This window comes from Diadema setosum, chromosome 9, assembly GCF_964275005.1.
Source record: "Diadema setosum chromosome 9, eeDiaSeto1, whole genome shotgun sequence".
Taxonomy (NCBI): domain Eukaryota; kingdom Metazoa; phylum Echinodermata; class Echinoidea; order Diadematoida; family Diadematidae; genus Diadema; species Diadema setosum.
In genome coordinates this window covers 25,170,656-25,185,136 of record NC_092693.1, presented here as the reverse complement: position 1 = coordinate 25,185,136, position 14,481 = coordinate 25,170,656, and the positions used below count along the sequence as shown (strand labels likewise).

The following is a 14,481-nucleotide window of genomic DNA, read 5'->3' as shown; positions in this document are numbered from 1 at the left end:
TACGGTACCCCGGGGTAACGCGTGATGCATCATATAACAGAAATCAAAAACTTTAGATAAACTTGATCATAAATGGCAAAATCTCTTTGATGTCATTACCATAGTCTGGAATGTCCCAACTTAATGACGTATACACAATATATGTGTCCCTTAGATCATCACAAAACCACCTAAAAAGTTGCCACATATGTATTTTTGTTCAAGGGGTAGATTCTGAAAGAGCAGACTCTAAGCTTTAGAATGATGTATAATTCACACAAGTGAACTTTCCCAATCTATCTAAATAGTGAAAATAGTGAAAATGGAAGAGGCTTTGAAGAGTCTTCAAATTTGCTATGCTCTGTGCAAGAATGGGACAAAAACAGGGTTTAAAACTCTGTACCAACCACAATGAAGGGATTATCAGATAGAGCAGAAATTTTCCAAACTTATCATTCTATTCATGGCTGATACCAGCTTTCAATGCAGTACGACCATCCTTTCAAAAGTTATTAAAGTTGAAAGTGAGGAGTGTGATTTTTTTTTAACGAAATGAAAAGAGGCCTCTAAGACATACCTAATCACACTATTCTACTAAAAGTGTTCCAGAAAAACTGCAAAAAGTACAATTTCTGATTCATTTTATGATCCCAAACTTTAGAACTTTTGAGAAGAGGAACTGCTCTTTTAGAAAACAAGACAAAACTTAAGATTGACTAGGTTGACCCATTTTAGCTATTTGAGTCCTCATGTAAAATCAGGATGCTCGAATTTGTTGGTGTTGTGATGCACGGTCACATATAGGTGATGGAATTCAAAGAATTGTTAAGATGGATGTTCTCCCTTGCTTGTCCAGGTGAAGACACTTCTGAGATGTCTGCAGCTGGTCAGCTGACCACCATCCTTGGGGTTAAAGGTTATGACAAGGTATGGAGCATTTGATTAGAATCTGTAAAGGCATACATGTATGTATTTTTAGGGAAACTTGCTGGTTCATTATACAACATAGGTACACTTTGTATGCTCATTTTTCTCTTGCTTTATGTTCAGCGTGCTAGATCATGGACATTTGAGAATAAGATGTTTACAGACCGTCCCATGACAGATGACAATCTTTATTCTTGTTATTTGCACAGTCATCCAACCGACCTTTATAGGACCACTGAATTCAGGGATTATGCTGGCATCAGAGCATTGTTGCTGCCATCATTGGCACATTCATTTGTGCCCAAGGTGATCACCATTCACCTCTGCTAGCTTGGGTCTCAAACCCAGCTTCTTCAGCTTAGATGTTATTATTTGGGTTGCAAGGACAGTGGTAGAAGCTTCTTTGGGGGTATCCAGGCCTTGGTCCCACTGCCTATAATGTTGTGTCTGCTGCTGCACAGCCAAGTTACTGGTGTTCCTAAACATTTTGTGCCTCCTTCACCTACTTCTCATTTTATCTCTCTTCTTTAGCTCTGCTAGTGCTGTATATATGGAGTTCATCAACAGCATGCTTCCTCTCTACAAGGCTGGAATTTAACTGCCCTTGGTCTTTAATACAATTTGTACCTTGCTACCCTGTACAGATTGCTTTGTGTGCCATGCCTCAATCCACCTTTTTGTCTTTTGAGTAGTGTCCACACCTGCATTAGTTGGCCTCAGACTTCCCAACTTGCCACATTCTGTGCAACCTCCATAATTTTCTTGTACCTGAAAAAGAAGAAGAAAAGACATCTTTACTATAGTAACATAGACATACAAGTGTAGGCGGTACAAATGTAGAACATTCCCCATGGGCCACTGTCCTACACTAAATTACAAACTGAATTGGAAGTAAGGCAATCAAACTACAATCATATTTGTAATAACTTGTCATTACAATAACGACCAAGTATTTGATAACTTGGTATTCAGTACAATGCCTGCTGTGTGCACCCAAGTCCTGAGTGACAGGATATATTTCAAGGTAACACTGACTATGTGCCAATCGCTTTACAACATTTTATCTTGTTTCAAAGATGTCACATGTAGACAATTCTGTTAAATCCACTTTTACTTTGTAGAATCTATATTTATAACATATGCAACATGCAATTATTAGTCCTTAAATTTCATTATATTGTATGATTTTCAGTAAAGAATTTGATTGTGTTACTTTCTTATTAATCAGATTTTTTCTTTTGATTATATCTTATTGTTGTCTGCAGTTGAGTATATTATATGCTTCATAGAAACTGCGCAATATAAATTCACAATTTTAGTATTATTATTATTGTAGAAAAAAGATTTGACAAAACCAAATGTTTTGACTTTGGTAATTTACACTGCAGATTATTGAAGCTGTACAACAGTGCTGGGCATCTCAGTTTTCTTTTCAAGCTGTACAGTATCGCAGGTAAGCCAGCTACAAGCCTCATTAGACACTTGGTTCGTTGAATGTTGTTATGTAAACAATAGTTTAACCATAGTTATGAGTACAGAACATCAGTATCTTTACTTGTAAATTATGCTATATACGTATATCTTGTGATCTTGATGTTTTTGCTTTCTATTACACAGATAAAAAGGTTTAGTGTATAGCATCATACCCCCTCTTTTTACTGGACTTGACAGTGATGAAACATATCCCCTCTTTTTACTGGACTTGACAGTGATGAAAGAAGTAATAATGTTTTGATGTGATGCGTATTCGGTTGTTTGTGAGGATTACAATATGTTTTACATTATTCTATGGTAAGAAAATTCATTCCATGTGTTGCCGGGTGACAAGAAGTAGTGAACACTTGTATTCTTTATGCATGCTTTTTGGATGTAGCTTATCTCATGTGAAGATCTGTAATACTTTCCTCCATCAGACAGAGAGGTCAGATGGTAGAGTCAACCATGGGTGTTGTTGTCATGGAGATGGTTCCCTCTGAGGCATCAGGTATGAAAAGAGCCCCTTAAGTCACTTGTAGTCATTAAACCACTACTGTGCTGGTTTTTGTTAGCTGAAAATGCCCTCAAGCAGAATTTCAATGTTTTGACGAGAAAGAGACTGTCATCTATCAATGGGATGTTCTTACATCCTGTTCTGTATCTCATTTAAATGTTTTTTTGCGTCATATTGCTGCGATGTTGAGTTTGAAGAAGACCTGATATTGTGTACATATAATGTACATTACATAGCAGTAGTAAGAATTATCAACCTGATGAAATCTTTGGACGGTTTTAAAGTTACATAGGGTGATGAGAAATGAAGATAAAGAATCTAGACAGGTAAAGAAGAATGGAGAAATAAAGATCAAGAAACAGAGTATTTGCAAAAGTGACTCACAATAGTTGAAGTCTTTGCATTATTTCCTTGTGTGTGCTTCTGGCATGAGAATTAGAGAGAAACAACAATCAAAATGTGAAATTGTGACATGATGTATGCTTCTTTCAAACAAAATAGGTGTACTCTTTGGGCAAGACCCTGTGGATGGTAATCCAGCTATTGTTCTCATCAATGCAAACTATGGTCTTGGAGAGGTAGGTCTAACATTGACCATGGAAAACTCTTAATGTGATGTTGACTTATGTTTATCAGTTTCAGTGTATTGCTTGCACCGAGAATGTACCCTCAAGGTCTGGTTAGATGTTTTTGTTTTTTGCTTTTTTTTTTTGGGGGGGGGGGGGGAGGGAGCAGAAATTTATGTTGACAACCATGACACCTCCAATTACATCTGACGATCATTCGTTCATAACAGTCAGAGTTAGTTCAGTGTTAGGTAAACATTAAGTATTAACCTGTTCCACACAAAGTGTGTATCGGTATCACTGTGTGCTCTGTCGCTGGATCATTACAGTGATGTTATACATATAAAGATGTAATGTTTTTGCTTCTCTTTCACAATCACTATTTGTTGTTATTGTTCCATCTTCTACTACTGCATCAAACTTTGGCTCGTACCAAACTTACGACTTGATCCAGTCTATTGTGTCTGGTATGGCTGATCCGGACACCATTGTGCTGTGCAGGAAAGGCAACATCTTTGCCATAGAGAAGACAGAAGTTGGATCTAAACAGAAAGCAATCTTGATGGAAGGTTAGTAGTTTACTTGAGTCACTGAATAGAGTTGTGTTAGACAAAAGAAAGAAACAAACAAAAGTTATGAAAAAATAATGTCTTGATAGGAAGTATGTGCACATAATTTTTTTTTGAAATAAAGAATAATATATGAAAAGAGGCTTTTTACAGTGCTGAAAGCCGTAAGGAGAAAGAAAGTTGTTTTTTTTTTTCTTTAAAGCAACGCTGATATATCAATATTAGCAGAAAGTGCACATATGCACATGAATTAGAATGCTTATCTTGCACTTCTATTACTATAGAATTATTTTAACTCTTAAAAATTGATAAATTAAAAAAAAAAATCAGTGCCAGTTCTACTTTGATTTGTAATTCTACATAGTCATTGCATAGTTGAAAAGCTGTTAAGTTCACATTTAGAAGCTTGTACGAGGCTTCTCTTATTGTTTATGTAAATGACACATCACCTTTAGATTATAAAGATTTGACAGTTTAAATTATGTGCAAATATATGTTGTGTAATGTGGGATCATTATTGTTTCTCATTTGGTAATGTATCAGTCTTATTGAATTGTATACTGTAAAAGTGGATATTTTCGCGGGACTAATTTTTCGCGCTAGGCCGGGTCAGAAGAGTTTCGCGTGTTCTTAATTCCGCGGAATCAAGACATCACGCACAGGAACCTATGGCAAGCAAAAATATTCACATGTTTTTATTTTCGCGCTAGTTTCTGGTTGCGCGAAATGCGCGAAAATTTCACCACCGCGAAAATTTCCACTTTTACAGTATATTTCTGTTTAATGATATTTATACTTCTTAATGTGTAATGGTTGAGTTGAAATAAGCCTTTGACTATGATTTTTCAGGGCCTAGTGTTTGGCTTCTGAGAGGTTAATCATTATTTGAGATTAATTGCAGTCATATTCAGAATTGCAGCAGAAGAGTCATTGTAATACAATGCAATTCTATATTATTAATATTGATGATCCTCTGCAGATGCAGGTGGAACTGTGACAACTGATATTACTTTGCTTGAATCGAAAAAGGCTTGTATCTCTGACCAAGTTGCTCTGGATCTGGCTGAAATAGCCCTGAAGGTAAGGATAGAAACAATAAGTCATTGGTTCCATGTCAGGAAGTGTTTACTTTGTCAATGACTTGAGTGTGTGGAAGACTGGGTGCGCCATTTGCCAGAGGCAAGCATGTCCACTGGGTTGCTTCTGGTTAATCCTGTTGGAAAGTACAACATGTGATCTAGCATTTGGTATTTTTGTACACATTTCCTGGTTGATATATAGTATGTCAGTGACATTAACTATGGTCCACATACTTTTTAATATGTTCTTTCTTGCAAGGTATCTACACTATACTCCAGCTGCAAATAGAATGGTATCGGGAGGGCAAGATTGTGGGAACCCAAAACAATGAAACAGTTCTTAAAGGAACATATGTATACACAAGCTAAAAAAGGAGGAAAGTGAATTATCACCTCGTACCTTGTTCTAAAACTTTATAAAACATCACAACAAATTGTAAAGCAGTATTGACTACAATCCTAGTGACAACATTTGATATGATGGTCCCGTCATGGTCACAAGAAAATATAGCAGACTTTAGTAATAAAGTGCAATTAGTGGAATATAGTATGTTTGTGCAGATGGGTAGAAACATACACAGGCTTGAAGGATTAGAGTGAATTATTGCCCTTTACCATTAGTCATGAAATTATGCCAAGCATCACAATGAATTACATAACAATATCTGCTACAATCATAATGACAGTATTTAACATTGTAGTCCACAAGGGTTGCCAGAAAATGTCACAGCATTGCCAACACAGTTATATTGCCACACAAGAACTTCCATCATGTGATTCAGACACAATGAAAATATTTATGTTATCCTGCCACAACTAATGTAATTGGCCCTAGAGCTCCAATCCTCAAAAAACAGAAAGAAAGAAAGTAAGAAAGAAAGAAAGAAAGAAAGAACAAAATTACACCAAGAATAGATATATTTGTGTGTGGGTAAATTTTAAAGTTTGATTTGATTCAACAAACTATAAACTATGTAAGGGAACTTAAAAACCAGCTGATGATTTTGGTAAGCCATGTCTTTTAAAAATCAGTTCAGTGTCATTAAATCGTTGCCGTAGCCATTCAATTCAAGCAGCATGTTGGAATGAACTGATCTCTTAACAGGACTCCCTTGCACTGGGTGACCCAGCAAGTCTTCTTGCAGTCACATCAAAAAAGCATCTGCCCAACTCCACTCCTGAAATGCATACCTTGGTCTTATACCCGTCACAGTACAGGGCAGGTGCATCAAGTTTGAATTTGTCACATAGCTAGGATTAGTGTGAAAGCCCCAGGCTTTTGTTCTTTTAGATAATATTAAGTTACAATTGCAGCCATATTTGCAGTTTGTATGTGCTATGCTCTACTGCCTTTGATAATGATTCTGATGAGAAAATGATACATCAAACCTATAGCTATGAGAGCTCTCTTTATTTCTGGTATTTTGCAGAAGGTTTAACATTTATATTTACCTTTATTCCTTGAACTGTGTCTATGAAATTCTTACTAGCTGGAGGAGAAGTTTGGTGACTCTCGGGACATTGAGTGGGCTTACTACAAGGGAACCATCTACTTGTTGCAGGTAAATCCCTGGAAGTCAAATGTGTATATGGAAGTCAAATAATTATTGATTATGTGATATTTATTCACAGCCTCTCTTATTTAATTTTGAGATAAATTACGGTTTCTATTCTCCTGGGCATGGTAATGGCACATATTATGACAGGAACAAGTACGATGATATACCAATGGCGGTCTGTACTTAACTGGAAGAAGAAGAAGAAGAAGAAGGAAAGAATCAAGGCAGAGTGTGCACAACAGTGCTTCTTTGGTTTTGAAGTTATTCTATTAATGAAAAGTTTGTCTGGAAGGAAATACTGCAGTTTATAGTATCAGTTACTTGAAGTAATTATGGCTGTAAGAAAGTTGCTCTGCAGATGTCAGTATGAAACAAAGAGTGAAGTTGAATGTTCAAGTATATTTGATCCATCATGTTTGTAATCCTTAGCTATGTGAGCCACACAGTGAACAGGAGTGCTGCATTTTATACCTCAAGCACAAAGTAACTTGGGTTTGTTTCAGCACCACAGTGATATCGTGCCAAATTTCAAATCTGCCAAATTTCTTTGCTAAGCAGAAGTATTGACTCGGTGAGTGTAGGTGCGCATACAAGGTTTAAACATAAAGCAGTTGAATGGGAACATGAAAAAGTTCTCATCCAAAACGAGTTCATCCATCACTGTCCCTTTATGTTCCATGGTCTTTGTGCAGGCTCGTCCGATCACAACTGTTGATATGCTCACTGACTATGACCTCATGCATGAGTTTGATACCGGTCTCTCAACTGAGAATGAATGGTTAACAAGCTGCAACATCCAGTGAGTCTATTAACCAAATAGTTCAATCTTCAGTACATGTGTCAGTAGGATGATATTCTTCCATCAAGACATCTCTCTGGATACCCCCATGAATGAAACACTCAATCATTTAAATAATACATTTCTGACTTGCTGTTATTGCAGGGGCTCCTGCAATTAGTAGTACACATCATTCAAGTCTTAATTCTTTCATATACACATGTGCAGGTGTCCAAGCAAATATGTTCATTATATATTATACCATCTTTGTTTCATGATTGGTCTGTTCTTGGAATAGTTTTGTGTGAACTCTTTCACTGAAATTTAGTATTATTTGGTATTTTATCATGTACTTGATGGAGATTGTGCTTTGTCCTTTTGAAGAATTTGAAAATAAAGTATGATTAAACAAAACAAAATAACTGGCTTCCACCACATAAACACATGACAAATGACAGAGAGTGAGAAACCTCGTGTTATGGAACCTGAATTAAAATTCATTGGTCCAATGTAGCTTGCTCTCTCTTGTGGCCAAAAAGGAAAATAGTTACCACGAAAGCCCACACTCACACAATATCTAAACCACATGAAAGCTAAAGGTGACAAAAAACAAGTTACTAGGCAGCTTACAGTTGGTGTATAAAGACGTACAGTAATTTTTGTTGAATGAATTATTGAAGTTATTTGGTTGGAAAATACTTGAGATTTGAATGTGTTATTATGATATCTGTGAAGGACAGTACAAAAAGTCACAGTGGTTGTTATATCTTTTGTTGTTGTTTTTTTCTTTCAATGTAAATGACTATCTGTAAGTGTGTTTATTGTTTGATGCATGTAATCTTATGGGATATTAAAAATATGTATCAAAACTGGCTCCTGCATCAAATCTCTGTAGAGAAAACCTGTTTTCAAAAAACACATTTCATATTTTCCTGTAGTTGTTATTGAAGACAGGTTGGAGTGTATTTTGATGCAGTGGCATGAAAAATGTCATGATATGTGTTCTGAGTTCTGTCAGTATTCAATTGACTATCAACCACTACTTGTGAAACTGCAGAGATGAATTACTGTACAAGTAGACATTTTAGTGTGAGTAACTTTCGCACTTGCCCATGTAAGATAAATTTCACTCAATTCTCATTTTGAGGAATCAAGTTAGTATCACACATGACAAGTTTTTATTTTGGCACTTCAATGTAGTTTCATGTTACAAGTACAAATTGTGTGAAAATTTCCACACAGCAAAAATGTCCACTTTTGCAGTACAGAAGTCAAACATTTTTTTTTTTTGACTATCATTAGCAAAAATTTCCACTTTTGCAGTACAGAAGTCAAACATTTTTTTTTTTTGGACTATCATTAGCTCACGCACTCATACATACATACATACATACATACATACATACATACATACATACATTCGTCTGTGTGTGTGTGTGCATGTGTGTGAAAGGCCCATTGTCATGTGTCTTCAGATGTGTCTAGATGAATTGTCATACTGAGTGGCCCATTTTGAACACTGAAAGCCCTCCTGGTGATTAGAAAGAGTAGCAATTGTTTGTCTCTCACGTTTTGCTTTTTGCTTTTTTCTTTTGAGAATTTTGATAAGTAATAATGTCAAGGGAAGGTGATATTAGACTAGTGGACATTTACTTACAAGTGTAAATGTGACATCTTGTACTTCTGACATGTCGGTGGTGGGGTGGGGGGAGACTTTCACCAAGCACTGATGATATCAAAGTGTGTTCTCTCATGATATCTTCTGCAGAGAAATGATGCCAGGCTCAGTGACTCCATTGACAAACAGTGTCTTCACCTCAGCTATCGACTGGAGTCTACAGGTATGCCAGTGAGAATATCTTATCCACAGCCACATTGCATTGATACCTAAATTGATCCCAGGCATTATGTGTCACTGGCATTCAGCCTGTGAGAATCACCAATTTTCATACTCAAACACCAGTCAGGAGCTGATCGATATTCCTGTCTTCTCCTCAAATCTAAATTGATCCGAAGAATTAGATGTTACTGGCTACCAGCCAGTGAGAAGCACTTGTTTTCACTCTAAAACACCAGACAGGAGCAAATATGTTTAAGTAGAATGGAACTGGTAGAGCGCATACCTCCACCAAGCAGCTCATTTCCACCCATGATACACTTGTGCTGAAAATCACTCAATGTCCCATGATGGAAGCCTTTTGTCTTTATATATCATCAGCTTCCAGCTAGGTGGTGCCTCGCCCGAGTAGAGCATGCGCTTTAGAGTGCATAGGCAAACGTCAAATATGTGCAGGTTGAACTCCCAAGTTCATTGACCCTAACTGTCAAAAGATTTTTTTTTTAAATCCTTCCAAAATCCATAAAAATTTCTGAGTATACATTTTTTGAGTGATAGAGTTGAATCAAGAATGAGGCCTACCTGTCCACACTCTGCTTACAAATCAAAGTGGTTTACAATAACAAAGGATATCGTATGTTTCTGTACACAATACACATTTCTTCTTCTCTTATGTTTTTGTTTGGTAGTTGTTTCTACAAAGGGCTGGTGGCCCACCCTCAGTGTTTCCGTGCTTCAAATCCTTAGCAACATGCTGTGGAAAGATCTTCATTAGCCTTACGGTGAGTCCCCCATAACAATGATTACAAAGTGTGTGTGTGTGTGTGTGTGTTTTGCAGTGCTGCTCATTTTACTACTTTTGCTGTTTGCTGAGCTGAAAGGCACCAGTCACTTGTATCAGCAGTGGCTTGAAGCATTGCTGCATGCATCAACACCAATTTTTTTAAGACATTCATTTGATGTGGTTTGAATTTTGCAGTAATGACGTTTTGGAAACACTTCTTTACAAAAATATTTCTGATCCCAATTTTAGAAGTGCACTCAGGATGAAAAATCAGCATATGAATGCACATTTTGTGACCATGAAGATGTGCAGCTGTTCTTGTCCTTGTTTTTCTCATGTCATGCCATTATCACATACTAGATATGTAATATTTTGTTTTCAGAAGTAGGAAGTACACACTTGTATTTTTTTCTATTGAGTTACCTTTGCGCTGTGACTACTTCTTTTTCCAATTTTGTGTTTGTGTTTGTTTTTTTCACATTTTCCTTTCCCTCCCACTTCACTTGTTGCTGTGCCATTGTCCTGATATTCTTCCATAGCCTACCGGGACCTGGATGCATCATACACAATCCTATAACACAGACACTGCCTTGAATTACTTCTTGACAGTTTGTATGCTATGGTCAGAATTTTTATTTGATTTCTTGTATTTGGAAAAAAAAAACCCTCAAACTTTTCATGTCCTTTTTGTGTTTTCAACTTTTGATATGATCTTCATATATGGTAATTACTGTATACGCCGAATATTTTGCGAGGTTTTTATTTTCACGAATTTCACGAGTCGGGTGCTATTCGCGAAATTAAAGACACACGAAAATATTGACTCTGATCCCCGCCGTGAATGTTACGTATGCGTGTACATATAGGACTCCACGATCGCGACTCCGTTCAGTATAGGACTCCACGATCGCGAATTTAACCACTCGCGAAATCGTCGGGAATTCCCTATTCGTGAAAATTTAGACCTGCGAAATATATGGCGTATACAGTACTACATGGTGCTAACTATGCGAACACTTGCAAATACTATTTACCTCATGAATTTCCTGAACGTTTCAGAAATAATTGTAATTTCAGTATATTACATCTGAACATCCGTAGTCTTTCAAAACACTTTGAAGTGTTTAATATGTTACTTACCACCTTATCACCTTCTTTTTCAATTATTGCCATGACTGAAACATGGCTTCATAAACACTCACCTCCATTATTTGATATCAGTAATTATAAACTTCTCCGTAACAACAGAAAGCATGGTAAAGGAGGCGATGTTTTATTGTATGTTAATAATTCCCTGTCATTTAAGTTGAGACCTGATATTCATTTCTCACAGGATAATGCAGAGTCCATATTTATTGAGGTTGAACATGTAAACAGTGGAAATTGTATTATTAGAGTAGTCTACAAACCTCCTATCTGTAATACCGGGTAATGATAATTTTCTGCAAGATTTCAATTTGACATTATCATGTGTTTGTGAGAGAATGAAAATGTTCATGTTGTTGGTGATTTTAATATTGATTTATTATCAAATGATCGAGTATCTATTCAATTTAATAGTAAATAATCTTTATTCCAATTCTTTTGAACCACTCATAGATAATCCGACTAGAATTACACAACAAACATCTACTCTTCTTGATAATATATTTACCAACGTGCGCCGCACTTTCTCCTCTTAATACAGGTATTTTTTACTCTGGTATATCAGACCACCTACCTATATTCATAATCTTTTCTGAGATGAAGCTGCAAAGCAAGCTCAACACTACAGAAACTCTATTGACTTGTAAATTTACCTCTGAGAAAATATCAGATTTGAGTATTGATCTTAGCTATGAGTGTTGGGACAGTGTGTTGATGGAAGAAAATGTGGATACAGCCTTTAATGTTTTTATGACACATTTTCAGTATTATTTAGATAAAAATATACCTAAAGTCAAAAGGCAATGTAAGCGTAAACGTAGAATTAAACCTTGGATAACTAAAGGAATATTGAAATCAATAAGAAAGAGGAATATGTATTATAAAATGAGTATTAGAAATCCCACTGTAAGTAATGTAAATAGATATAAAGTTTATCGGAATAAATTAACATCTGTTATTCGTTTGTCTAAGAAATCATACTTTGCTACTAAATTTGAGAATGTAAATGGTAATTATAAATTTATAAATGATATACTTGGTTGTTCAAAAGAATCCCCAACCCAAAATAGATTCAATCATGGAGATTATGCATATCATAAATTTATTTATAAAATTTATAATTTATAAAATCATATTTATTCATTAATTTACAGATCAGCAGTTGCGATCTTAGCAAATTTCATTTGTAGAGGGAGACAAATTGAGAAAACTCACACCTGAACCTTCACCCCTCTGAATAATATCTTGCTTTCATTTAATGATTTTGTTGTGTACAATATTTGCGCTGTTTTATATTCATCGATCATTAGTCAAATATATGCTCAAAAATGAAACTGCCCTTTTTTCCCATAAAAACGATGTTCTATGCTTAGTATGTGCAAACTTCCTAAATTTGAACAAAAATAATTTTTGTCATCAAAGCAATTATTCATCTATTATATATCTATTTATTCATTTACGTATGTATCATCGTGTGCATCAGTGTGTTTTTTGATTTGCAGAGGTTGAGCTTAACACTATTATTAGTTTCAGGATTATGAATTGGTATGTGTTGCAAGTCCATGCTAGAACAACTTTATAGATCCATCAACTGATTGGTGTATAACCAGGTCTGTAGAATCTAAATGCAGTAGGTTGCTTCCCACCTTCTTCATGTGGAAGTCGTGTAATTTGCCTGATTCATGACATGAGCAGAAAATAAAGGAATCCTGTACATCAATACCTGTTTGTGATGCTAGATGATATATCATGTCATACATGCTGTCAGCTCTTTCAAGCATTCATTCATCCTTTATTCGAGTCTTGGGCCACCTTCTGTCATTTCGCTTTTCCGGTATTAGTATTTGTTCATGTGTAAGGCTGGTGATTATGCTCTATCCTAATCCCTAACCCACACCTAAACCAAGGCCCCCACAATAACTTTTCCGTGTTAGTGGCATTAAAAGATAACAAAAAACATAAAAGATAATTAACCTTATGTGCCACGTTCGCATGCCCGACGCAGTCACCGGCATGCAAAGTTCCCATATTTTAGTCAGACACTTAAACCCCACCCAAACCGATTGATCAATCACCAAATACTGCAGTATAGTAAAAGTTTCACTGGCGATTTCATTCCAGTCGCACATTGCTTGCATTATGCTGATTGAACACCAAGTGGTGGCCCCTATTGGATTTGCGATTAAATTCAAAGTTTCCCCTCACTGTTTTGTGTGCAGAAGTTCACGCCATTATTTTAAGCTACTGGTCATTTGAAAGAAAAATAAACATTTATCACAAAATATACATCATACTGCAAAACTTTGCATTTTCTGTACAACTTTGCCAAATACTTATTTAGTGTAACAAAAATCTATAAGGAGTGACATGGATCTAAAGAGCAGAATGTTTTCCCAACCATGCCTACATTGCAGTTTTAGAATAATTTGGCACACAGGGGCTTTGCAACATGGCACATTAGGAATTAATGAAACATTAAAGTGATACAATAAACCGGAGTACATTGTAACTATCATTGTGAAAGTTAGCAGGTATGATAAAGTGCTTGAAATACTAACTTTGACTGAGAAGTAAGAAAGAAAATCATTGAGAAATTAAGATAATTTAGTAAAACGTTACAATTATTTTAAACCACATTGATTAGAAGTACATTTGAAAATTGGCAAGTATGAAAAAGGCCTTCAGGTACCATGCAGTTTGATTAAGTTCACTGAGTCTAACATTTTCAATACTGAACAACATTGAATTGAGACATAATAATATGTTTTTGTTTTTTTCCTGGCACCACATATTCATAAAATGATCATATAACACACCGAAGGGGTTAACCTACTTATAGATTGATAAAATTTGACCATGAAATCTGACCTGTAGAAAAAAAAATATCTTGGCCGAATTTGGCCAGGCTGAGTTTGGCCACAAAAATTAGCAGCAATATGTCAACCTTGGTCATGGACGCTAGCTGAAATGTGTGCAGTTATCAAGCTCTGAACCACAAGTTATTTTCCCCTTTTCTGGATAAGAAGAACACATACCAGTAAAGAACCGTGTACATTTTGGCCTGATTAGGCCACCAAAACATTACTTTTAAAAAGTAGTGGCTTGGTTTTTATTTCTTGTGACTCTGTCCAAGGTGTCATTGCTAATGTCAAGCCTTAACCCTAACCCTAACCCTTTTTGAAATGTGAATGTCTGTACATAACACATCTCAATTGTTTATTCAGGGTTGAAGCATGTGTTTATCTCGATCTCATGTCATATCTCATG

The 14,481-nt window shown here is 35.9% G+C and overlaps 1 protein-coding gene across 1 annotated transcript in view; it reads left to right on the top strand.

Annotated features, from left to right (window-relative positions):
• The window catches only part of LOC140232940 (rifampicin phosphotransferase-like), a 62,175-nt gene that overhangs the window by 26,225 nt on the left and 21,469 nt on the right, over positions 1 to 14,481 (top strand). The window contains exons 15-24 of the mRNA XM_072313049.1: positions 836 to 906; positions 2,295 to 2,359; positions 2,820 to 2,890; positions 3,398 to 3,474; positions 3,917 to 4,031; positions 5,011 to 5,111; positions 6,601 to 6,672; positions 7,362 to 7,468; positions 9,216 to 9,288; positions 9,974 to 10,066. Of these exons, the coding sequence (XP_072169150.1) occupies positions 836 to 906; positions 2,295 to 2,359; positions 2,820 to 2,890; positions 3,398 to 3,474; positions 3,917 to 4,031; positions 5,011 to 5,111; positions 6,601 to 6,672; positions 7,362 to 7,468; positions 9,216 to 9,288; positions 9,974 to 10,066 (845 nt within the window). The remainder of the gene's footprint in view (positions 1 to 835; positions 907 to 2,294; positions 2,360 to 2,819; positions 2,891 to 3,397; positions 3,475 to 3,916; positions 4,032 to 5,010; positions 5,112 to 6,600; positions 6,673 to 7,361; positions 7,469 to 9,215; positions 9,289 to 9,973; positions 10,067 to 14,481) is intronic.